Source organism: Simochromis diagramma, unplaced genomic scaffold, assembly GCF_900408965.1.
Source record: "Simochromis diagramma unplaced genomic scaffold, fSimDia1.1 OVJJ01000125.1, whole genome shotgun sequence".
Lineage (NCBI taxonomy): Eukaryota > Metazoa > Chordata > Actinopteri > Cichliformes > Cichlidae > Simochromis > Simochromis diagramma.
Genome location: NW_024387162.1, coordinates 166,321 through 192,893, shown reverse-complemented (window position 1 = coordinate 192,893; position 26,573 = coordinate 166,321). Strand labels below are relative to the sequence as shown.

Here is a 26,573-nt window from a genome sequence, read left to right as displayed (position 1 = left end):
AGCTGGTCAACGCCAGGTTCATTCAAATCTGTGATGAGCTGGGCTGTGGCATGCGTTCCATGCCAACACTCGACGATCCATTGACACACTTAGCCACCCTCGAACCTTTCCACGTCCCTGGTAGGCATTTCGACCATGTGCATGTCGATTTGGTCGGCCCTCTTCCGCAGTCACAGGGTTTCACGCACCTTGACTGTGGTGGATCGCACGACCAGGTGGCCGGAGGCGGTTCCCTTGGTATCCACGGCGGCGGAGGTGGTGGCCAGGGCATTTGTGTCGACGTGGGTTTCATATTTTGGTCCCCCTGCTGACATTACCTTGGACAAGGGCCACCAGTTCATTTTGGAGCTTTGGTCTGCCATGGCTGACGGCCTGGGGGTCAAGGTCCACTGCACTATACCATAACACCCACCTGCTAACAGAATGTGCGAGCGGTTTCACCGGTCACTCAAGGCCGTGCTCCGATCTTCCTTAACGGGCGGCAACTGAGTCGACTGTCTTTCCTGGGTTTCGTTTGGGGTTGCACTGCGCGGTTAAGGAGGACCTCTGGGTTTCTCTGGCCGAACTCGTTCTTGGGCAGCCCCTCCGAGTTCCTGGAGAATTTTTGCCTGAGAGCCACCCTCTGTGTTTCGATACCTCTGTGCCGTCTCTCCGTTCCTCAGGAGGCTCCTTTTCTGTTCCTGGCCCAGTGCACCACTGCCTGGCCGACGTTTTTGTTCCGAGGTCGTTGGACTCTTCTTGGTTTGCTTTTGTCAGGCATGATGCCCATCAACCTCCCTTGACGGAACCATATAGAGTTCTTAAACCAGGCCACAAGCATTTCATTTTGGACTTCGGGGGTCGGCAGGAGGTGGTTTCAATGGACCAGCTTAAACCTGCGCACGATCTACAGGATGATCCAGTGGTGCCGGCCCAGGCCCCCCACCGCGGCCGCCCACCTGCAGCTGGACTGTTGGATTCTGCCTTTTTCTCTGAGGATTTATGTGTTTATCTAACATAAACACATAAATCCTGAACCTCAGTGGGTTAAATATGAACGACCCATCTTTCACTGCGCTGTTCACTATTTAGAGAGGTCTGGAAATGTCAGTGCAGATTTGATCACTTTTGCAGCAAATGACATAGAGGTTGTGTTATTTCTTTTCAGCCTTCAGGCTACTCTGCAAACACATTCACTGTAAGAGGTGGTACTGCTCTTTCATATTTCCTCAAATTTTAATTTACGGTATCTTTGGAGTCAAACCCATTCAAGAAAACAGATAAGACAACAATTTGGTAAAAGGAATAATGAATAGTAACCATCTCTGCTGAGTACATTGATTACTCTATTCCAAATAGGCCTTAACATTAAAAGCTTAAAATTCCTTTTCCTGAAGGAAAGTTAACTTGAACATGGCGCATAAACATTCATCTCACAATGCAGCAGCTATTTATCCCAGCAAACCTAGCTAACTAGCTGCCCAAAGTAAGAAGCTAGCCTCTCAGAGCATGTTACACTATACAAATTACAATCTCTTTTCCTTTTTGAATACAATGTAGTAACAATGAAGATGATTGTCTTTATCCTACAATGAATGAAAAATATTGTCTGCCCATTTGAAGAAAGCTTGAAGAAAAACCTTTTAGCATTCTCCTAGCATTAGCCTTTTTTAATCTTTACATGCTATGCTCATATATCATGTATGCAGTCATCAAATATACATTTTGCAGATTCTAGTGAACTAGAACAACAAAAAAGGTCATTTAACTGAGTTTTAAACTCAAGACTTGACAAATTAGCTAACAAAGATATTAGCCAGTTTATCTCGCTAAAGTTAACATTAACTAGCTAACTGATGACTCTTACGGGTAATTAAGCTAAAGCCTTATGAGTTACCTTACCCTAAAAAGACAAACTATGTTTTTTTTAAAATATTTATTATTAGGTACAAGTTGCTAAAAGTAAAGTATGTTTCTATGTGCATTTTTTATTTCTATACAGACTCCATTTAAATCAATCATGCCAGCTTTGACTTAAAGAGGAACTATTATGCCCTCTCTTCATCTACAATATACAGATTTTTTTAAACAAAACTGTTACAGTAAAAAGCCAAAGGCTTCGATTTGTCCATACAATTTTATTTTTTTATTTCCTCGTGTGCTTTCTTTAAATTCTGTGTTCCGGACACTGAATGATTACAAAGTACAGACACTTCTCCTCGGCCAATGAGAACACAGAATCTTTGAGGGCGTGGTCCTTAAAAAGACTGCATGTTTCAAACATTTAGCAAAGAGGGGACAGTACAACATAAACAATTAAACTGAAACTCATGTAGAAAACAGATGAATATAAAGCAAATTTACAAAAATAAAAATATAGCGCTAAACATCAGGACAACAGGCCTCATATTAAAGAAGAGAAGCATCATGTGAGTCAACAAAGTGAATGAGAGTACTTCCAAAAGGTTGAACTGTTGCAGCTTAGTTAGAACTTTTTTTTTTACTGTAAACTGAAATTAAACACTTTTACCATAAAAAAAGCAGCCCAGGCTCAGTAAGAGAAAAAAACACTTAGTTAGTAATAATAATAATGCTAATAATAACAGACGGATGGGTTCCCTGCTACAGAGCTGCCTAGCACAGTAATACTGTTAGATATAGAGACACATTGTGCTATACAGGCAGATACACACATAGAGATGGGAAAAACATATTATATTATGTTCTGGAGTAAACACATTTTATAATTGTCATCATGCAACAAAGAATAGCAACTATTTATTTCAGAAACATGGCACACAATCAGACAGATACATATAAAATATAGAGATATTTCTTATATTGCATTTTTATTAATACTTCATATAAGACATAAGGCATACTGTGGAAAATCTGCCCACAGTGGATTGTGGGTAGCAACTGATTGTCCTTTCTGTTAGTGAATGGCTTATTGCTTCTCATATATATATAAACAGAAAACTTCCCTTTTGCTATGCAGAGCTACTGGATCACACAGGGAGTGATGGTCAGGCCTTTCTGCTGCTGTAAGGTTCATTGTTGATTCTCATTGAGTTTGAGGAATGTCAGGGCAGCACTTTGTTAGAAGTGACGCTCATAAAATACGTCAGTTTAACTGACGGCATTAAACTCGTTATTACATGTTCTAATACCAGAAAAAGGCATTAAAAATTCAAACAATATTTCTTTTTAATATTTATGCTGAGGTGTCAGTTTAGCTCAGTGGGTGAGCAGGTAACCATGTGCCACGGGGCCAGGCAGGAGTGGCCCGGGCTCGTTTAGCCCCCGTGGGAAAGGCAGCCAATGGTGTGCAACAAAGACATGATTCTTATCCTCATGTTGTTATGTGGGGACCAAAGCTGGTGCTCAAAAATCCAAGGTGGTCAAGTTATTCTGACTTTTTTTATTATTTATATTTATTATTTATTTAACCCTCCCTGCTTCTTCCTGTTAAGAGGGGGGGGTTTCCTTTCCACTGTCAGCAGGTGCTTTTTTTGTGTTACTGTAGGTTCTCTACCTTATAATACAATCTATTAATGATATTTTATGAGCACCACTTCAAGTATAGTGTTACCAGGTTTGTTTGGACGAAAGCTTTATGTGATCAGGCGAAATTGACCAAGGTTTTAGATCACTGCTACGTGAAATAGACCAGTACCTGGGTGTCTGTCTAACCAGTCCAAACTGGGAGCTTTTTTCACAGAAGACGGGCCGATGGCACGGACTAAATATCCTGGAAAAGTTGACTTTGGAGACTTTGTTTAGCCAGTCCTTCAAACTGTGTTTGGATTAGTTGGGCTCAGTTTGAGCAATAATACTGCTGAGGTTAGAGGTTCAATCACCAGGTCCACATGCGGCATACTGTCATGCACCACAGGCTTTAAACGTGTGCCCTTCAATATATATGTTCCAATGTATGTTTGCAATGTACACAGATACCTGGATGTAGTGACACCAAAAATGATGTGTGTGTGTGATGTCCTGCTTAACAAGGATACTTTGTGCAGTCTTGAATCAAACATACACATCAGCGCCCCCTCCTGGTGCTCCTGGGACGGATGGATAAACAGTGTCTATCACACACACACACGCGCGCACACACACACACACGCGCGCGCACGCGCACACACACACACACACACACACACACTGGCTGGGAAATCCAGTGAGTAACTAGTCACTAAACACAGTTGATACAAAAGCTTTGAACCACCCTGATTGTTTGAAACGCAGGTCAGTCAATAGGAATGATTGTCATCACGATCGTCTGTTCATTGCTGCCAGAACACGCCCACCATCCTGACTTTGGCACTGGGAGTCACAGAGGCTGGCACTTAGAGCACTGGAGCCGGTGTAACAAGGAGACCCAGAAGGAAACACAGGGCGGGTGTCAGAGGTGACCATGGCGTGCTCCCTGAGGAGTGGATGGAAGATGTCTTGATTTCAGAGGTGAGGAAGGCAGACAGAGGGACGTGGGACACCAGAGTGGGGCTGGCATAGTTGATGAGGGAGTCAATCTTCTCAGCCTCTTTACTGCAGGCTTCAATCTGCAAAACAAAACATTATTTATACACAAGAACAGTCACCACAAGGTGCTTTATACTGTATGGAAAAGGCCCAAAAAACAACACGCTGTGAGCAAGGGCTTGGTAGCAGCAGATCCTAGGGAAAGCTGACTGCTGTGGCTGCTGGAAGGAAGACCCACTACGTAAGAAAGCTGCACGTTAATAATACAATACAATACGATTTTATTTATATAGCACATTTAAAAACCCGAAGGTACACCAAAGTGCTTCACAGTAATATGGAGAGTCAACATAAGTCAAAAACAGGGTACAAATCGGGCACAAGCACAGACAGGATAGAGGCACTAACAGACCAGGAGAGTTAGATAAATACAAAATATGCTACGAAGGCAAAAACAGCAGTAAAATTAATAAAAATAATACATTTAATAAAATCTAATAAAAGATTTAAAAGTTTAAAAATTAAAAGATTTAAAAGGGTATTAACTGGTCGGGAAAGCCAAGTCAAACAGATATGCTTTTAATCTTGATTTAAAGGACTGGATAGAGTCCAAGGCTCGAATAGAAGCAGGGAGGCTATTCCAAAGGTTGGGTGCAGCAGAAGCAAAGGCACGATCGCCTCTGGTCTTCAGTCTAAACTTAGGTTGGGCCAGGAGTAATTGACCTGATGATCTTAATGCACGACAAGGAGTGTACAAATTGAGGAGGTCAGTGAGGTAGCTGGGCGCAGTGCTATTCAGGATTTTAAAAGTGAGTAGCAAGATTTTAAACTCAATGCGATATTTGATTGGTAACCAGTGTAGATCAACAAGAGCCGGAGTAATAGGGTCAAATTTTCTAGTGCCAGTAAGAAGGCGAGCCGCAGCATTCTGAACGACTTGCAGCCTTCGAAGAGAGAAGGCTTGGAGACCACAGTAGAGAGAATTACAATAATCTAACCTGGAGGTCACAAAAGTGTGGATAAGTTTTTCCAGGTCCCTGTGTGGTATATAATGCTTAGCTTTAGAAATCTGGTGCAATTGAAAAAAAAAAAAACAGATTTAACTACAGATGATACTTGCTTATCGAGCTTAAAGGAGCTATCAAAATAGACACCCAGGTTACGCATAGAATCAGGGAGAGAGTTAGCAAGGGGCCCCAGCAGGGCAACAAGCTGGTCTCGAGGAACATGGCTGTCGAACACCATAACTTCAGTTTTTTTCTCATTTAAAACGAGAGAATTTTCTGGCAGCCAATCTTTAACCTCTCTCAGGCAATCGTTCAGGGAGTTCAGTGATGCTGACAAATCATCAGTCAGTTGACAATAGATTTGAATGTCATCAGCATAAAAGTGATAAGAAATATTGTATTTTTCAAATATGGAGCCCAAGGGTAGCATATACAAAGAGAATAATAAAGGGCCCAATACAGACCCGTGGGGCACACCACAACAGAGAGGGGCAACAGAGGAAGAGTATCCTCCCATCACAACAGAGAAGGATCTATCTGTGAGGTAAGAATTAAAGCAGTTAAGGGCAGAACCCTCGATGCCTACAACATGCTCTAGCCTCCTCAAGAGTACATTATGATCAACCATGTCAAAGGCTGAAGACAGATCCAATAAAACTAAAACGGCAGGGCGACCAGAGTCAGCAAATACAAGAGGATCATTATAGACTCTTAGCAGGGCCGTTTCAGTGCTATGGTGTGGCTTAAAGCCAGACTGGTATTTGTCAGTGATATTATTTGCAATTAAGTAAGCCTGTATTTGGAGAAAGACGGCTTTCTCTAAAATTTTTGATAAAAACGGAAGCTTTGAGATTAGCCTATAATTGGCAGGGTCTTTCTGATCAAAATTACTTTTTTTAAGAACGGGGTGCACTACCGCATGTTTAAAGGCAGTTGGGACACAGCCCACTAACAATGATAAATTCATAAGATGCAAGGCCCAATTTCCTCAAAACCTTCCTTGATAATTCGGGATGGAAGGATATCGTGCACAGAGTTTGAGTTTCTCAGTTGTTCAATTATTCCCTTAAGAGTGGGGAGTGATAACAGCTCAAAGTGAGAAAAGGTGGACATGCATCCTAAAACCGGAACAGGATTCAGCACAAGAGAGTGAGAGTGTGAAGCCTTCAGTAATAAAACTTTTCCACTAAAATGATTAAGAAATTGCTCACAGAGAGCCTGAGAGGCCGAGCTCGAAGAGTCCGGACAGGGATTTATCATTGAATTAAAAATTTTGAATAACATTCGGGGGTTGTGGCTATTAGTCTCAATAATGTTTGATAGGAAAGCTGCTTTAGCTGCCTTTACGGAGTTCTGGTAGAGAAAGCGGCTCCTACAAAGAATGTCATAGGATATCTGAAGTCTGTCTTTTTTCCATCTCCTTTCAGATTGACGGCAGACACGACGTAAAGCTCGTATAGTGTCATTTAGCCATGGTTTATGAGAAGTTCTGGGACGTTTCATCTTTATAGGGGCCACAGTATCTAAGATGGAACAACAGGTGGATAGCATAGCATTGGCAAAATCATCAACCAATGGAGGTGTGTAACAGTTCATATCAGTGAAGTCTGGATCAAAAAAGGCAAAGTTTAGAAAGGCCGTAATGAAGTTAGCCACAGTCTCAGAGTTAATGATACGTACAGGGCGATGACAGCCTTTAGAATTTAAATCAATTGCACATAGCTCAACATCAAACATGGCCAAAAAATAGTCAGAAATACCAGCATTATCAATGTCCATAGTACAAATCCAAGGTATGACCTTTAAGATGAGTTGGTTCCCTGACCCACTGTGTAAGGTTAAAAGAGTCAATTAGGGCAAGAAAGTCTTTGGCTAGGGGGTCATCAGCACAACAAATATGCATGTTAAAATCTCTAGTGATAAGAGCTTGGTCATAACTTAATAAAAATGAACCTAAGAAGTCGGCAAATTCACAAATAAAATACCTATTATATTTAGGTAGTCGATAAATCACAGCACATAGAATCGTTGGGGGTCTGGCAAGCTCCAAAAGTTGAACCTCAAAACTAGAATAGGTAGGAGAGGGCAGTTGCCGAACTTTAAGTTTGTTTTTAAAAACAGAGGTCATGCCTCCACCTCTTCCCGAGGGCGTCGGTGAACTGAAGAATGCACAGTCCGGAGGTAATAGCTCCGAAAAGGAAGAGGACTCACCAGGACGAATCCAAGTTTCAGTCAATAACAGAGCATCAAGCCGAGAGGAGAGGAAGAGGTCATTTAAGATGAAGGTTTTATTCACCAGCGATCTTGCGTTTAATAAAGCCATCCGAGAGATCGCCATCGTATCTCTGCTGGAAGCACGTCTTAGCTGGCTTAAATGCCTGAGCCGTACACCATCACTGGGTGACCCAATCCAAACACGAACAGGCAGAGAGACTACCGGAGAAACCAGACAGGCTTGTTTACCGACCGGACAGATCCAGCGATGGTTGAGCAGCCTGAAGGATGATGGATCCCGAGCAGATGGAAGTCGTATAATCCCCGTGGTGGTGAGGGAATTAGCTGCAGCTGATGCTTTAAGGTAAGCCTTTAAGCGAACCTGAAACCCACTCCGTTTGCCCCGCTTCCTATAGCGCTTCTGAGGCGGGGAGCAGAGAGGGGAACCGTATGAACCAGTAGAAGAGATGATACGTGGAAAGGTAGCATCTCCCAAATTCCAGCCTTGATCCAACCCAGCATAGGGGGGGAAACGAAGATTTAACAAAGTATCGCGGTCATAGGTGATTAATGCATAACCATCTGGGGGGCATAGTGCCAGAAAGATAACAAATAATAAACAAATATCAAGGAAAAGAGATCGACAACAGAGACGAGGACGGCCTGCCGCACACACTGGCGCCATCTTTACTCAGTCACCAACCAAATTGCATTTAACAATAGTTAAATACAATTTGGTTCATAAACACATAGTGAGTGAAAAAGGTGAGTTAGGTAGAAATACTGCATGGGGAGGCCTAATCCCACTGAACCTCAACTATCCAGGCCTAACTACATGCTTCATGACTCTTCTCTTTGGCTCTCGGAGGAGGTGGACCCATCTTTCACCCTCTCCCTCCCTTATCTTCCCTGCTGCTGCTTCTATGTCTTTGTCTAGTTTCGTCTAACTCTAACCCTCAAAGATTTCCTCAGTCTTGTTCTCTAAAACCTAAAGAATGGATTATTATGGATTTGATCAACTGGTCCCGTAACGAAATAAAGTTGGAGACCTGACGTGTTTGGTTCATCTCCAACGTTCCCCTCAGCCTTCACCCCGTCGACTGCAGCATAACATCCACACAGATAATAATATAACATAAATAAATCCAATAAAGCCTACAGAGCGCCAAAGCTGCTCTTCTTGGGGAAACAATGTGTTTGGCACAACAAAGCATTGAGACCTGAACTGCGCTCGTCACGACTGCCGAACAGAACACGTGATTAAAAGATCATGTGACAGCAACACACACAAATGCATGCTATTAATTCATTCAGGGGAACGTCACACAGCTAAAGTGTAGCCTTTCACTGCAAACACTGTGAACACAATGTTCACACATTCTCATCAAAGTAAAGAACACATAAGCGTGTGCAGAACAACAGATATAACAGACTATATCTGTGTGTGTGCACGATGGTGTTTGTTACCTGCAGAGGTGTTGGCTGCTGGTCCATTGGGGCGATGATGACCACCAGCAGGTGGTCAATACTCAGGTAGCCGAAAACATCGCACTGCGGCACTGAGATATGAGGCCGCAGGATCTGAAGGACATCGTGGACCGTCACCGGCTGCTTCTTGTTCAGCTGCATGCAGCGACACACAGCATTACATTCATGTTGCTGTCCAACTTTCATACAACAGGTGACACTTTAATGAGGGCAACAAATGCCCCCAGCACAGTACCACAGTAACTGTCTTTACTGGAAAACACTGACACAAATATAATGACAGCATTGAGCTTACTACAGAAATCGATGCATTTCTAGTAGTGCTGTCAGTGTTAATCTAGTTAAAATGACGTTAACGCCATAACCACATTAACGCAGCAAATCTCCCCTTCGTGGGGCTGCACAGCGCTAACGCGTCAACGCACTAACCGCGCTAACACGTTGACACTAATGGAGATTTGCTACGTTAATGCGGTTATGGCGTTAACGTCATTTTAACGAGATGACAGCAGTAGTTCATTTACATGAAAAAAAGACTTCACTCTGTCTGTCTGCCTGGATTTAAAAACCAAAGTGCTTAAAATGAAAGGTTACAGAACATGTTCAGCACCATGTTGTGTCAGTACAGAGCGTGATGCCACCAGATTGGTTGGCTGGGTCAGTACATCAGTTTATGTTAGCCAGCTACTGAGGGGGTCACGTTTGTGCCGCCCCCAGCTGCAACTATGAGTCCTATGTTGGTAACCTGTCCACTGTCACTGTGTTAAACAGTAAGTGGCTCTTTGTTGTTGGGTTAGCTTCACTGAAACAGGAAAATCTCCAGCTGTTAGCCGTAATGTTCAGGTTCGTGAAGCACTTTATAACACAAGAGACTGTGTGGTGACCGTTCCAGTGTAGTAACCTGTGCTTGGGAAAAGCACAGGTTACTACAGCCTCATCACACCACAACATTTATGATTTATGATCAGGACATCCATCAGCAGCTCCACATCACTGTCTCCCTCACTCACATTTGGGCTGTGCTCTTCCTCTGACATGAAGTAATCCAGGCAGGCATGGCTTCCTCTGAGTGTCTGGGTTTGATTTTTTCTACATATCGATCTATATTTTCTGGATGTTACGATTCCCAATCATGCTTTTATAGAAACGTTGTTTGTGGTGTGATGTGTAACCTGTTATGTTGTAAACTATTTTGATGTGCTTGGGAAAAGAAAGACAATTTTATAGAGTAACCTAGTGCTGATCACTCAGTACACCCTCAGCTTATTGACTGGTGTTTATGTACCAGCATCAGCTGATGACCTCTGTGTGACCTCTTCCACACGGCTGTAGCTGACCTACAGTGTAAACACCCTGAGACGTTTGTGATGATTGACTCTGACAACCTCCCAGCAGTCTGTAAAATGAATAAACCTCTGAGAACGCACAGGATGTATGCATGTTGATGTGTTCAAAGACTTCCTGTTTCTACCAAGTCTGTGAGGAGGTGGAGTCAGGATGCCAGCCAGACCCTGCAGCACTGCTTGGATGCGACAGACTGGGATGATCCATATGGGGAAGACATCAACAGCAGCACAGACTGCATCACTGACCATACACATTTCTGTGAGGATACATCCTCCCAACTAGGACTGTATGTCTGTTTTCCCAGTAAGAAACCCTGGATCACCGTTGACCTGAAGGCCAATGAAAAGACCTTCCTGGATGAACATTACTTCTACAGTCAGCAGATGCTCGCCCTCGGGCACCCTCTGCCGGCCTGGCTCTAGGGCGGGGCCTGGTAACCCTATCTCAGGCAGGGTGAATGGTTCCCATGGTGTTCTTCTGAATCACTCTTTGTCTGGTCTTTCAACCATTCACACTCACATTCGTACCTATGGGTACTTTAGATTTACCAGTTAACCTAACCCCACTAACTGCACTTCTTTGGACTGTGGAAGGAAGCCAGAGTACCCGGAGAACCCACGCCAACACAGTGAGAACATGCACTGTCTCCACACAGAAAGGCTGATGGTGGAACTGAACTCAGGTGAGGCTACAGTGCTGCACACTGCACCAATCTGTCCAACTCTGAGCCCCTAAAATGAAGGGACTGCGTTAGAAGAATGCTTTGGGTCCTCACAGTTTTAGGCAGTCCCACAGACTTAAAGCTGAAAGCTCTTCAACTGCACCTGAGTTGCTTCATTTCAAATTCATTGTGGTAATGTACACAACCAAAATAAAAAAAATATAAATTGTCTCTGTCCAAATATTTATGGGTTTGATGGTATAATTCAGCGGTCTCCAACCTTTTTTGCGCCACCGACCGGTTTATGCCCGACAATATTTTCACGGACCGGCCTTTAAGGTGTCACGGATAAATACAACAAAATAAAACTAGTACCGGTACCGAAAAAAAGAAGATTTATTCATAACACACGTGAAAAGACCCAGGAAAACCGAGTTAACGATAAAAACGATAACAAAATAACACTGAAAACCGATAAAAACCCTGAAAACCAGACATTTCACACCTGAGCCTCAACTCTCGCGGCCCAGTACCAAACGACTCATGGACCGGTACCGGTCCGAGGCCCGGGGGTTGGGGACCGCTGGTATAATATATACATCAAAATGTAGCCACCATCCTTCTCGTTCATCCAGGGTCAGTCCCATTAAGACAGGATTTACAGTTCTCCCATGAATGTCATAAGCACAGCCTCCTCCATCTCCCTTGCCCATAGAGGACAATGCTAGAGCGGCTCAGACAAAGTCTCACACAGCATCCCTGTGTGGGAATAACACATCACAAATTTTATAAGTAAATCTACCTCTAAAGGCGCTATTGAATTCTCACCAGGTGTGTTTAACAACCCATCCAATCCACAAACACGGAGAAATCCAATTAAGTGGAGTATTAATGAGAAATGACACAGACAAAAAGTACTGAACTAGCTTATTTGATCCACATGGGGAACATTTATTGTCCTCCAGTCTTCAGACCCTGAAGCTTTTGTGGGCCCCTTGTATGAACTCTCAACTTTAGCACTTTCCACAGATTCAGGTCAGGTGACCCTTCCAGCCCTTCCAGCAGCTTTAGCTTCCTTCCTTTGGCTGTTTGTTTGGGATCATTGTCTTGCTGCAGCAACGACCCTCTTTTCATCTTCATCATCTTGGCAGCAGATTTTTATCAAGAATGTGTTGGTACATTTTCCCATTCATCCTTCATTCAATTACATGAAGAATGCCAGTGGTGTATAGAGAAAAAACAGCTCGACACTATGATGTTCCCAGCACCAAATTTCAGTTTGGGTATGGTGTTTCTGGGGCCATATGCAGTACCCTTTCCCTCCAAACATGACGTGGCATCCAAAGAGTTCAATCTTGGTCTCATCTGACCAGACCATAGTCTCCCAGTACTTCACAGGCAAATTTCATCAAACTTTAAACGGACTTCAACATACTTTTTATTAAACAATGGCGTGTTGCATGGTGAGTGTGCATACAGGCGGTTGAGTGAATTGCTTATTGTTTTCTTTGAAACAGTTGTACCTGCTGATTCCAGGTCCTTCTGTAGCCCTCCACAAGTCGTCCTTGGCTCTTGCACAACCCTTTTGATCATTCTTGTTACTCCTCTACCTGAAATCTTAAGGGCAGCGCCTGGTTGTAGCCAGTTTATAGTGGATGCTTTGGGATTATGGTCCCAACAGTGCCCACTGGAACCTTCAGTAGTTCTTCTCTAAACAGTGCTTTCAGTATGTTTTGAAAAATAAGGATGTGAATATCTTGAGAGAGCTCACGGTTTTATCTATTATGAAATGTTTCTGGTGTACACCTCGGTAATGAGACAGCGTTTTATAGGCCATCAGCTGGGACTGAACCAGCTTCTATTAGTTTGCAGGACTGCTTTCTATTTACTGACTGCTTTCAGCTGGTGTCATAACTTTCCACGCCTTTTTGCACCTCCCTTTCTTCATTTTACATGTGTCATATCTCATTCTTGCACATAATTTCTGGACATGTATGTTTGATTTCTTTGAATGTGTGGATTGTACAGGTCGTTACAACACATCACCATGAAAACTGGTCAATACTGATTTTACCTGCTCTAGCTTTCCTACCCTACCTGTAAGTGAAACCTAACAACACTGATTAAAGAAAATAGTACTTTGAAACTCCCTTTGTCATCAGCATAAATCACTCATAAACATATCATACTGGACAGTGGATTTGTTACCTAAACAAACAAACAGCTGTGAACCGTCCATACCTTTGAGAACGTGTTCATTTGCTCTTTGCTCCAGAGGATCTGCAGGATGCTGGCACATATGGGACAACAGGCTCCTGGATAAAGTTCAGAGAACATATTATAATAAAATGCAACGTCTCTATGTGACACTATGCTACTTGTACTGACAGTTAAAAGTGTTTCAGACATTTTTAACCACTTTACCTCACATCCACAGTCAACTTAGAATCACCAGTTAACCTAAAATGCATGTCCTGGCCTGAGGGAGCTGCAGTCATCATGCAGGCACAGGGTGAACATGCGCTCTCCACACAGAAAGGCCCTGCTAGGAACCAGTCCTCACTACTGTACCACCGTACTGCCCATGACGCTACATAAATGTCATGTACACAGTGTAATTTTATCTGCTGGCTGACCCCAGTTAACCTTTTCATGTATGGTGCTACTCCACTCACCTGGTGGAGTGACAGGGTGGCAGCCTGGAGTGGACAGACTTGGACATGAAACCAAACTGCAGGCTGAGTCAGGGGCCACGTCAGAGACGGCTCCCACAGCTCTGCAGGGGGCCTCATAGTCCACAGCGACACGGTCAGAATAGGCGCCACACACCGTGTTGTAGGTTTCGCCATTATGGCCACAGACTTGTTTTGGCTTTCTGCAGCCTTCCTGAGGACAGAACACACCAGGCACTATTTACATTATGGGAAGTGTATTTGATTGTGTTCTTTTTGTACTATACATACATACAACCAAAAGCTATGTTTAAGGTACTGTTAGTCTGATAAAAAGCACTAGACAAAACTAAAATGTACCTTTGTTGTGTTTTTGAAATAATTTCAAATGGACAAAACTGTGAGTCATCTTCGATCAATCAACAAGAAGATTTTGCAAATTTAAAAAAGCAACAATGAAATAACTAAACTTCTTTTAGTTATGAGTAAAAAAGAAGAGAGTACAGAACAATACCAAAATAAAGAACATCAGTGATCTGAAAGGAAGAGAAAAAAGGCAGAAGAGAAGGTTTTGGAAACAAGCACAGAGAAACATAAGGAGAGAAAGTCCAGCAGGGTCTAAACACAACCACAGAGTACTCTAGGAATCGAGGGGTAGTAGGCAGCTACTTGCTGGTGAACTATTACGATGTAGAACTTGACATGTGCAAAAACAGAATTGTTATTAGGACTGGGCGATATATTGAGTTTTTAAATATATCAATATATTTTTATACGAGATATAAGATCTGACAATATCGTTTATATCGATATAGTCTATGTTACGTTATAATTATACTTGTGGAGCCGCAAGTTTGCCTCTCTTTCATCCACTTTTGTCTCTACGCAACGTTACTCGGCCTCTCTCCTTCACTGAACACAACGCCCCCTCCGCCATCACTTCACCTGCAGGCAACGACAGGATGGACATGGCAGCTATCAAAGAGGAGCTGGTCGGTAAAAAGAAAACATTTGGAGATTACTATTTTAGTGCTGGCAAATCTCTGTTAACGAGTTACCGCGTATCGCCCCGTGCGTGGGGCTGGACGGCGTTAACAAGCTAACCGGGCTAACCGGGCTAACGCATTGACACCTAAAATCCTTTCATTTTCTCAAAAATCGACAGTGTGCCTTATGTATGAATTCTGGTTGTGCTTACTGACCGCAAACCGATTTTATGTGGTACACAGCGCTCAGAAACCTTTCAAAAAATGTTTTGTTCCGACTTTGCTGAGCTACGAAGCCGCACTGCTTGATGGATTTGTTGCACCCTGGCCTAGGCAACTGGCGTGCAACACAGGAAAAATAGAAATAAGGGAAAAATGCCCCCATGCTCACCGCTCTTGAGGAGGGCGAGCCAACAAAAAAGACTAAACACTGGTCTCCAAAAAAATCCCAAAAAAACGAAAGTATTGACAACAAGACTTCCATCAAAGCAAAAATAGGCCATTTTAATTACTTTCAAAATAATGCAGGGAAACACATCACAGTCACGCCTAAAACAGTACACTGCCAACCCCGAATCGTAACAGTTCCCCCCACCCAAAAATCAAACATTTAAAACATGTAACCCCAACGAAAAATGTTTGATTCATGCCCAGCACATGCGGCACCGGCTGCTGTTCTGCAGGCGACGCTGATGGCTGGAGCGGTCCCTCGGACCCTCCAGCAAAGACGACGACGGCTGGAGCGGTCCCTCGGACCCTCCAGCGAAAACAGACGAAAACTGAAGCGGTCCTCGGACCCTCCAGGGAAGACAGACGGAGGCTGGAGCGGTCCCTCGGACCCTCCAGCGACGACAGACGAAACGGCTGAAGCGGTCCTCGGACCCTCCAGCGAAGACAGACTAGCAGCTGGAGCGGTCCTCAGACCCTCCAGCGATGACAGACGGAGACTGGAGCGGTCCCCCTCGGACCCTCCAGCGACGACAGACGAACAGCTGAAGCGGTCCTCGGACCCTCCAGCGAACACAGACGGAGGCTGGAGCGGTCCCCCTCGGACCCTCCAGCGACGACAAACGAACAGCTGAAGCGGTCCTCGGACCCTCCAGCGAACACAGATGGAGGCTGGAGCGGTCCCTCGGACCCTCCAGCGAAGGCGAATGAAGGCTGGAGCGGTCCCTCGGTCCCTCCAGCGGAACCCGGACCCTCCAGCGGATCCCGGGACCTCTCGCCCCCAAAGCGAGAATCATACGCCTAGACCGATCCCGGACCCTCCAGCGAATCCCGGACGAGCCCCCATAATGTTACACCCCGGCCTAGGCAACTGGCGTGCAACACAGGAAAAATAGAAATAAGGGAAAAATGCCCCCATGCTCACCGCTCTTGAGGAGGGCGAGCCAACAAAAAAGACTAACACGGGTCTCCAAAAAAATCCCAAAAAAACGAAAGTATTGACACAGACTTCCATCAAAGCAAAAATAGGCCATTTAATTACTTTCAAAATAATGCAGGGAAACACATCACAGTCACGCCTAAAACAGTACACTGCCAACCCCGAATCGTAACAGTTCCCCCCACCCCAAAAATCAAACATTTAAAACATGTAACCCCAACGAAAAATGTTTGATTCATGCCCAGCACATGCGGCACCGGCTGCTGTTCTGCAGGCGACGCTGATGGCTGGAGCGGTCCCTCGGACCCTCCAGCAAAGACGACGACGGCTGGAGCGGTCCCTCGGACCCTCCAGCGAAAACAGACGAAAACTGAAGCGGTCCTCGGACCCTCCAGGGAAGACAGACGGAGGCTGGAGCGGTCCCTCGGACCCTCCAGCGACGACAGACGAAACGGCTGAAGCGGTCCTCGGACCCTCCAGCGAAGACAGACTAGCAGCTGGAGCGGTCCTCAGACCTCCAGCGACGACAGACGGAGACGGAGCGGTCCCCCTCGGACCCTCCAGCGACGACAGACGAACAGCTGAAGCGGTCCTCGGACCCTCCAGCGAACACAGACGGAGGCTGGAGCGGGCCCCCTCGGACCCTCCAGCGACGACAAATGAACAGCTGAAGCGGTCCTCGGACCCTCCAGCGAACACAGATGGAGGCTGGAGCGGTCCCTCGGACCCTCCAGCGAAGGCGAATGAAGGCTGGAGCGGTCCCTCGGTCCCTCCAGCGGAACCCGGACCCTCCAGCGGATCCCGGGACCTCTCGCCCCCAAAGCGAGAATCATACGCCTAGACCGATCCCGGACCCTCCAGCGAATCCCGGACGAGCCCCCATAATGTTACACCCCGGCCTAGGCAACCGGCGTGCAACACAGGAAAAATAGAAATAAGGGAAAAATGCCCCCATGCTCACCGCTCTTGAGGAGGGCGAGCCAACAAAAAAGACTAACACGGGTCTCCAAAAAAATCCCAAAAAAACGAAAGTATTGACACAGACTTCCATCAAAGCAAAAATAGGCCATTTAATTACATCCAACACCAAACAAATACAACCGGGGGGAAGATCGACATGACAAACGGAAACACAGGGCTTAAATACCTAGAGGGAGCAATCAGGGAAATGGACAACAGGAGGAAAACACAGCTGGGGCAACTCAGAACTGACGAGACAGGGAAACGTAAACAGAACACACTGATATAAAACAGACTTTCAAAATAATGCAGGGAAACACATCACAGTCACGCCTAAAACAGTACACTGCCAACCCCGAATCGTAACAGATTGTTGGAGCATTACGGCTCCAACCTTGTCAACTCCATAATATGGATTTTGTGTTTATTTTTCTCCTTTGAAGAACCATATATTTTCCTCCCTCGTGATCTTCCAATAAAAATACGAAATTTTCTCAATAAATGTGTAATTTGCATGCTGCTAAATATGATTGTTTCTTACAAGATAAGATAAGATGACCTTTATTAGTCCCACAGGTGGGAAATTTGTTTCGTTATAGCAAAAGTGCAAAGTTATGTAGCAGAAATTAGAAAACACTGGAATGCAATAAAATAAAATACTATATACAATAGAATAAAATAGAATAATATATACAATAGAATAAAATAGAATACAAATGCTATATACAACTGAGTAAGAAAATACAAAAGTACAACTTTGTCAGAAAAAGAATTGCACTTATAGCAGTCTTATTGCACATGTGTGGATGTGTGTGTTTGATCAACTGCAAAAGTCTTTGTTGTGGAGTCTGACAGCAGTGGGGAGGAAAGACCTGCGAAATCTCTCCGTCCCACACCGTGGGTGCCGCAGCCACTGAAGGAGCTGCTCAGTGCTGTCACAGTCTGCTGCATGGGCTGGGAGATGTTGTCCAACAGTGATGACAGCTTAGCCACCATTCTCCTGTCACTCACCACCTCCACTGGGTCCAGAGGGCATCCTAGAACAGAGCTGGCCCTTCGGATCAGCCTGTTCACTCTCTTCCTGTCCCCAGCAGAGATGCTGCCGCCCCAGCAGACCACACCATAAAAGATAGCAGAGGCCACCACAGAGTCATAGAAGGTCTTCAGGAGTGGGCCCTCCACTCCAAATGACCTGAGTCTCCGCAGCAGGTACAGCCTGCTCTGCCCTTTCCTGTAGAGAACATATGAATTATGTTTATTGTTCAGATGAACACCGGGGTACCTGTAGCTGTCCACAGCCTCAGTGTCCATACCTTGGATGTTCAGTGGTTGCAGTGGAGGATGTTTGTGCCTGTGGAAGTCTACCACCAGCTCCTTGGCTTTACTAGTGTTGATCTGGAGGTAGTTCTGCTGGCACCAGTCCACAAAGTCTTGGGTCAGTTCTCTGTACTCCCTGTTGTCCCCATCAGTGATGAGGCCGACTATTGCAGAGTCATCAGAGAACTTCTGCAGGAAGCACTGGGTGGAGCTGTGGGAGAAGTCTGCAGTGTAGATGGTGAAGAGGAACGGAGCCAGAACCGTTCCCTGTGGGGCCCCCATACTGCAGACGACCCTGTCCGACACACAGCCCTGAGTCCTCACATACTGTGGTCGGTCGGTGAGGTAGTCCAGAATCCATGTAGTGAGGTGGTGGTCCACTCCAGAGTTCTCCAGCTTGTCCTTCAGAACCGAGGGAAGAATAGTGTTGAAGGCACTGGAGAAATCAAAGAACATGATTCTCACAGTGCTTCCAGCGGTCTCCAGGTGAGCGAGGGAACGATGTAGGAGGTGGATGACGGCATCATCCGCTCCAATGCCAGGCTGGTAGGCAAACTGAAGTGGGTCCAGTGATGAGCTCACAAGGCGCCGAAGCTGAGCCAGGAACATCCGCTCCAGGGTCTTCATCAGGTGGGATGTCAGAGCCACCGGCCTGTAGCTGTTGAGGTCCTTGGGGCGTGAAGTCTTTGGCACTGGTACAACACAGGAGGTTTTCCAGAGCTGTGGGACTCTTCCCAGCCTCAGGCTCAGGTTGAAGATGCGCTCCATCACACCACACAGTTGGTCCGCGCAGGACCTGACCACCCTTGAGCTGATGCCATCTGGACCCGCTGCCTTCTTGCCATTAATCCTCCTCAGTTCCCTCCTTACCTGGGTAGTTGAGAGAGGCAGGCTGGAGCCTTGTGTTGAGTGTGTATTGGATGCTGTTGTCGGGGGTGGGGAGGAGTGAGCAGGGTGAATAGAGGAGGTGTGAAGGGTCTGAGGTGTCAGAGGTGGAGCAGCAGCAGTGGGGGTGGGTGAGTCTGCAGCCGATGTTGGAGACTGCCTCATGGATGAATCAAATCTGTTGAAGAAATGATTCAGTTCATTTGCCCACCTCACATCCCTCCCAGGCAGAGAGTTCTGATGTTTGTGGCCTGAGATGGTTCTGAGGCCTCTCCAGACTTCACCAGCGTTGTTTTGCTGAAGCTGGTTCTCCGTCTTCTGCCTGTAGCTGTCCTTCCCATTCCTTATCAGTCCCCTCAGCTCTCTCTGCACCCTTTTCAACTCCTCTTTGTCTCTGGATTTGAAGGCCCTCCTCTTCTGCTTGAGGACGGCTTTAATTTCTGGGGTAATCCACGGTTTGTTGTTGGAGAAACACCGCACAGTCCTGGTGGGTGCGGTGTTATCCACACAGAAGTTTATATAGTCCGTAACGCATGTCACCAGGCTGTCGATGTCCTCTCCGTGGTCGTCACAGATCATCTCCCACACAGTCAACTCAAAACAATCCTTAAGAGCCTCCTCGCTCTCCTCCGACCATCTCTGTACTGTGTGGGTGGCTGGGCTCATACACAGGGACAAGGTGCAATAGGTTGTGATCAGATCTGCCCAGTGGAGGGAAAGGTGATGAACTGTATGCCTCTTCAGCATTGGCATACAGTAAGTCCAGTGTTTTATTGTCTCTGGTGGGGCAGGTCACATACTGGGTGAAGGTGGGCAGTGTGGAGTCCAATGAGGCATGATTGAAGTCCCCTGATATTATGAGAAGGACTCTCGGAGATTGTGTTTGCAGTCTGCTGACCACAGAGTGGAGAGAGTCACAGGCTGCATCCGCGCTGGCTGAGGGGCGGACATACGCTGTTATCGCAATAACATGGGAGAATTCCTGGGGCAGGTAGTACGGACGCATGCTAACGGCTAACAGCTCAATGTCTCTGCTGCAGAGTTGTTCTTTCACAGTGATGTGCCCGGGTTACACCATCTGTCCTTCACAAACACTGCCAGTCCCCCTCCTTTCCTCTTACCGCTGTCTCTCGTCCTGTCCGCCCGCAGAAGCTGGAATCCCGGTAGCATCACGCTCGTGTCTCATGCTAGTGGTGTTAGCCACGACTTATAGAGATTAAATACAAGCTTCTGAAAATATGTATGACTGTAACTCTAATAATAAAAAGCCAAAACAATCTAACTTTTAAATGTGGTATAATTAGTTTGAAAACATATGTGCATAAACAGTAGAACAGAGAAGCTGCTAATAGTCAAAATTGCTGAAACAACTTAATTTAAAATATATATTTTTGCATTTCTTTGTCTGATGGTGTTGACAAAAACCTTGCACTTCTCCAGCAAAAACATAAATTATTAAAAAATGTTACACCTGGGAGATTGCACCAAAACATGGTGAGACAGCCACAACTTTGTGTAACAATTATATGTAAATATGTTTTTGAAAAATCAAAAAATATATTTTAGAAAATTATAACCTGTTTTGTCCCTAATCTCAGGAATCACTGATATTACAAATTGCTATATAATTCAGATGGCTTACTTGACTCTGAACGCATAGTTTCCTTGATGGCCTGACCATCCCTTGTATTTCTGAAGATACAACAATTGCTTTGGAGAAGGATTTGGATCTGAATGATGTCTCTAATGCCATCACAAGCATGAAAGGACGTAAAACAGCTGGCCCAGATGGGCTCCCGATAGATATTTATAAACTATTTAAAGAGAAAATAATAGCCCCATTGGTAGATGTGTATTTGGAATCCTTTAAAACCGGGAGTCTCCCTGCTTCATTACGAAATGCTCTGATCACTCTTATTCTAAAGCCAGGCAAAGAGGTCCCTGAACGAGGTTCATACAGACCCATATCACTTTTAAATTCTGATGCAAAGATTATAGCAAACATTTTAGCAATGAGACTAGAAAGGATACTACCTGCCATTACACATACGGACCAAAATGGTTTTGTGCAAAGCCGACAGGGGTTTCACAATGTGAGGAGAGTTCTTAATATAATTCATGCCTGTGAAGAGTTCCCTGACAATGCAATCTTATCTCTCGATGCAGAAAAAGCATTTGACCAAGTGGAATGGCCCTATATGCTCGAGGTGCTTAAACGGTTTGGATTTGGTGAACATTTTTGTGGATGGGTCAAAATAATACTTGTTGATACTACTGCAATGATATCTACTAATAACTTCATCTCTCACCCTTTTGAATTGTTTCGAGGTACGAGACAAGGGTCACCAATTTCACCTTTTCGTTTTAGACATGGAACCACTGCCGATAGTGGTTAGATCACACACCTTAATTCACAGCATTAAGACCATGGATATTGAACACAAGATAGCAATGTATGCTGATGATACTATTTTGTTTCTATCACAGCTTGCAGAAACAATACCTGCTCTCTTGGAATTGATTAATCAACTTGGTACAATCTCGGGATTCAAGGTGAACAGAGAAAAATCATCAATTATGTTTTTAAATGGTAATGAGAGGAGAAAACCATTAGTATCCCACCCATTTGTGAATGCTGCATAAGGATTTCGATACTTGGGTATCAGAATAACTCCAACTATAAGCAAACTTAGTTCAACCAACTACGAACCCATGGTAGCAGAACTGGAGGAAGAGATCAACAGATGGACAACATGGCCTATATCTATACTGGGAAGAATAAACATAAAAAAGATGACCATATTACCCAAATTCCTATATGCTCTTCAATCAGTTCCACTAGCCCCGCCACCTTCTTTTTTCCCAAAAAACAGAAAGCTTCTCTCTAATTTTTTCTGGAACAACAGGAAGCCAAGACTTCGACTCTCTCTCCTCTACGTGCCCTATGGCAGGGCCACAATGTTTTGGTTTTCTAAATACGTTTTCTTGCTGTGGGTAGAAATTGAAAAAATGTCTGCAAAAGGTTTGGCGCTGGATAATTATTTATATTCGGCATCACTTAAGAATTTAAAGAAAAATACTACTAATCCCTTTGTAAAAAAATTCTATTGTGGTTTGGCACACAGTTCAACAAATACTGGATGATCCCATGGGGTTATCCTGTTTCTCCCCAATCTGGGGTAATGAGCTCTTTACCCCGGCACATAAGGACATGGGTTTTAAAATATGGTTGCGCAAGGGCATAGTGAAAATACAAGATGCATATAAGAATCATAATCTTATGCCATTAAGTGAGTTGAGGGCAAAGTTTGATGTACCTCAGAAACACTTCTTCAAATACCTACAACTTAGAAGCTTTATTCTGGCTCGATTGAATAATTCAACGCAACAGCCTTCATTTTCCATCCTAAAAAAGCTTGTTACAAAAAATTGTTTTAGTAAAAGACTAGTCACTCAGTTTTATAACATGTTGGTTGAGAAGCATAGAGACACCTCAGACAATAAGCGACAGGAGTGGATACAAGACTTACAAGAAGACATTTCACCCATCGAGTGGAGTGAAATATGTTTAAAGACACACACCCAAACCATCAACACCCAATTGAGAATGATTCAATTTAACTGGATAATGCGAACATATGTCTCCCCTGCAAAACTAAATAAATTTTATCCTAATATAGTGGACATATGTTATAAGTGTACTGATCACAAAGGTTCATTGTACCACTGTTTGTGGGAGTGTGAAAAGATTCAAAAGTTTTAGTGCTCAGTGTTAAAATATATTCCTCAGATCACCCTGTCCCATTAAGTCCTAACGTCTGTATTTTAGGCATTTATTCAGATGACTAATTTAGCTCAGACAGAAAGATGGTTGACCTTTGCTTACTCCAGGCCAAATGTTGCATTGCAATATGCTGGAAGAATGTTGGTGGCCCCTCTTTTGACCAATGGTTAAACAGTGTGTCATCAAGTTTAGTTCCTGAGAAACTGACCTATGTGGTTAGGAAAAGATCATCAGAAGTTTTTGACATTTGGAAAATGTTCCTGGAGCTATTAAAGACTGGGGATGTTGAGGAACTGGAGAGAGAATAATGTAATGAAAATATGCAACTAAATTTGGGAATGTATACAGTATAGACTATCCTGTACTTTTTTTTGTTTTTTATTTTATATTTTTTTTAATTTCCCTTAGTATTTTTTTTTTAAATTTGTTTTTTGAATGTCTTGCTTTCTTAGTGCTTTCTTACTGCCACATATTCAAGGTGTTTAAAGTGTTGGATGTTTATGAATACAAAATTCAATAAATATATGTTTAGAAAAAAAACAGTGAAATGTGGATTATTAAATATTAGGTCTCTCTCCTCCGAGTCTCTGTTAGTACATGACTTAATAATTGATCAACAAATGGATTTACTCTGCCTTACAGAACCTGGTTGCAGCAGGATGATTATGTTAGTTTAAATGAATCAACACTCCGAATCATAACAACTGTCAGAATAGGAGGAGTGGCAGCATTTTTCCACACCAGCCTATTAATCAACCAAAGACCCAGATAGACTTTAAATTCATTTGAAAGGCTGATGCTTAGCCTTGTTCACCCCAGCTGTCATTACAGTCGGCGTCTTTATGAAAGTGCAGACATGACAAAAGACACACTGTCAAAGAGTGCCAGAAATGATTGATAACTAATTATTCAATGCAGAGTGAGTGAAAAGAAACAGTTGGGCTGCAGTAGGCCTAGGCTGCTGGGGGCTCCCCATGATGCACTAAGAGGATTCAGGGTCACCTGATCCAGCCCTAACTATATGCTTTATCAAAAAGCAAAGTTTTAAACCTAATCTGAAAAGTAGAGATACTGTCTGTCTCCTGAATCCAAACAGTTCCACTTTTCAATGCCCTGTTTACGGTTTACAAACACCCCAGCGCTCTGAGACTGACCTGCTCAGTTGGGGTGATAGACTACTACCAGGTCTTTAAGATGAGATTCACAGGGAGCCAGTGAAGAGAAGCCAATATGGGAGAAATATGCTCCCTCTTTCTAGTCCCTGTCCACTTTTGTTGCAGCTGACTGAAGGTTTTTCAGGGTTTTTTATTTTATTTATTTATTATATTTGCTTGTGTTGAACCTTAGGTTGGGGCCTAACTGAGAGCATAAGTAAACCTTTACGGAAGTCCTTCTAATACTGAGAGGCTTTTAGCTTTAATAACACTGAAGACGTCACATGATTAAGTCTCCTGCTTGAAATAAAGTGACAAAAACAACAACAACAAACAACAGCAGATTCTGAACTCTTAGCTCAGCAATTTCCAGTTTCTCAAGGTGAGGACAATCCCCCTGAAAACTTCTGTCTGAACCTTTCTGTGGAACATACCTGGCAGCGGCCCATGTAGGCCAAGATTTTCCCAGCCTGGTGCAAATGGCACAGACTGCGGTGGTCGATGCCCTCAGTGTCGCAGGCTGGGTCCTCGCTGTTCTTGTCGCAGGTTGCCGCGTGCCCGATGCACTCATACTGCGGACAGTCCGACACGTCACTCAGACACACGCGATACTTTGGGATGCACCTGCCAAAGCACACATACACATATAGTACCACGACAAAGTATTTGCCCCTTGAGCGCCCCTGATTTCTTAGTCTGTTACATATTTGCCACACCTATATGTTACAGGTCATCAAAATAAATATAATTAGATTAAAGACGCAAGCTTTAATCACATATGGGCAGATTAGCCTGGATAACTCTTTCCCCTTAATAAATGAAATAATCATTTAAAATGTGCTTGTGCTAGTGTGACCACTAAGTCAAATGTATGCAAAAAATCATCACAACGGCAAATCCTTTATCACAGCACTGCATGTATATAACTCCATTCTGTTCTTTAAGGAACTATGTGTATGCAATTTCCAAAGCTGCAATAAAAAGAGAAAATGAACAGGAGCAAACCTTTTTCTTCTGAACACACAGAACCTTGCTCTATTACCATAGCAACGGAAAAGTCTTCAAGGCTGGGCGAATCATGTGTTACACACACCTGAGGTGGATCACTCACTGCATTGTTTACTCTGAGAAAGCAAAGAGCTTCAGCGCTCGCTCTGTGTGTGTGTGTGTGTGTGTGTGTGTGTGCGCTCATTTTAGTTTAACATTTATTACACCATTGTTGCACCAACACAATGTGAACCAAATCAAACTGAGCTATGAGCTGATGTATCACAATCAATGCTGTTTTGCAGTTCTTGTTGGTCTCAGCATCTTTTACAGATGCTTCACAAATACAGAATTTGATTTTAAATGTGCTGATCTTGTATTAGTAACAAAATGAAGAAGGATGCAGTTTTAAAATAGATTAATCAATAATAATTATAAAGTTATTTGCTCATAATTTGATTATTAGCTTAGATGAGACACATATCTACTGATAGCCAAGCTGATATCAGAAGGTTCCAGATATCACTCACGTAACTGAACCGGTCGCTCTCACCCTCCCTGGCAGCCACTCTGAACTGATCAGTTTTTCCGTGTTCAAGACTTCTCTCACTCCACTCGTTTCAGGTTATCCCTGGCTCCAGCAACATGATCCCAATATTGACCGGAGGAAAGATTACATCTCTGGGTGAGGAGATGATTGTCACACTAACTGCTTTGATTACTTGGTGATGCCATTCAGGTTGGAGAACAAATTGTTTGTAAAAGGGAAGAATTGTGAATTCCATGTGAAAACTGTCTCTTTCCTGGATTACATCATTGAGCAGGGGAATCTCAAGCCTGATCCGGTTAAAGTTCAAGAAGTATTTGACTGGCCCAAGCCTTCTAATTGAAAACAACTCCAGTGCTTCGTAGGATTCACTCATTTCTATCACTGTTTCATCCGGGACATTAGAAGAATTGCCTTGCCTCTCGCTCACTTGATTTCTCCCACAGTATTGTTTCAGTGGGACCAGTTAGCTCAGACTGCCTTTAACCACCTCAAGAAACCCTTCGTCTCTGCTCCTATCCTATCACTACTGGACCTAACACGCCAGTTCATCATGGAGGAGGATGCCTCCGACCCTGGGGTGGGAGCTGTGCGCTAGAAAGACCATGAAGGTAAGCTCCACCCCTGTGCTTACTACTGTTACTCCTGCAGAACAGAACTATGAAGTAGGGGACCTGGGAACTCCTAGCCGTAATGCTTGTCTTGCAGGAGTG

General features: G+C 44.1%; 1 protein-coding gene across 1 annotated transcript in view; it reads right to left on the bottom strand.

Moving 5' to 3' along the window:
* Positions 1–2,097: 2,097 nt before the first annotated feature.
* Positions 2,098–26,573, bottom strand: part of reck (reversion-inducing-cysteine-rich protein with kazal motifs) — a 91,697-nt gene continuing 67,221 nt past the window's right edge. The window contains exons 17-21 of the mRNA XM_040048815.1: positions 24,761–24,950; positions 13,857–14,067; positions 13,423–13,496; positions 9,153–9,308; positions 2,098–4,544 (exon numbers count right to left, since the gene is read on the bottom strand). Of these exons, the coding sequence (XP_039904749.1) occupies positions 4,332–4,544; positions 9,153–9,308; positions 13,423–13,496; positions 13,857–14,067; positions 24,761–24,950 (844 nt within the window). The 3' untranslated portion in view covers positions 2,098–4,331. The remainder of the gene's footprint in view (positions 4,545–9,152; positions 9,309–13,422; positions 13,497–13,856; positions 14,068–24,760; positions 24,951–26,573) is intronic.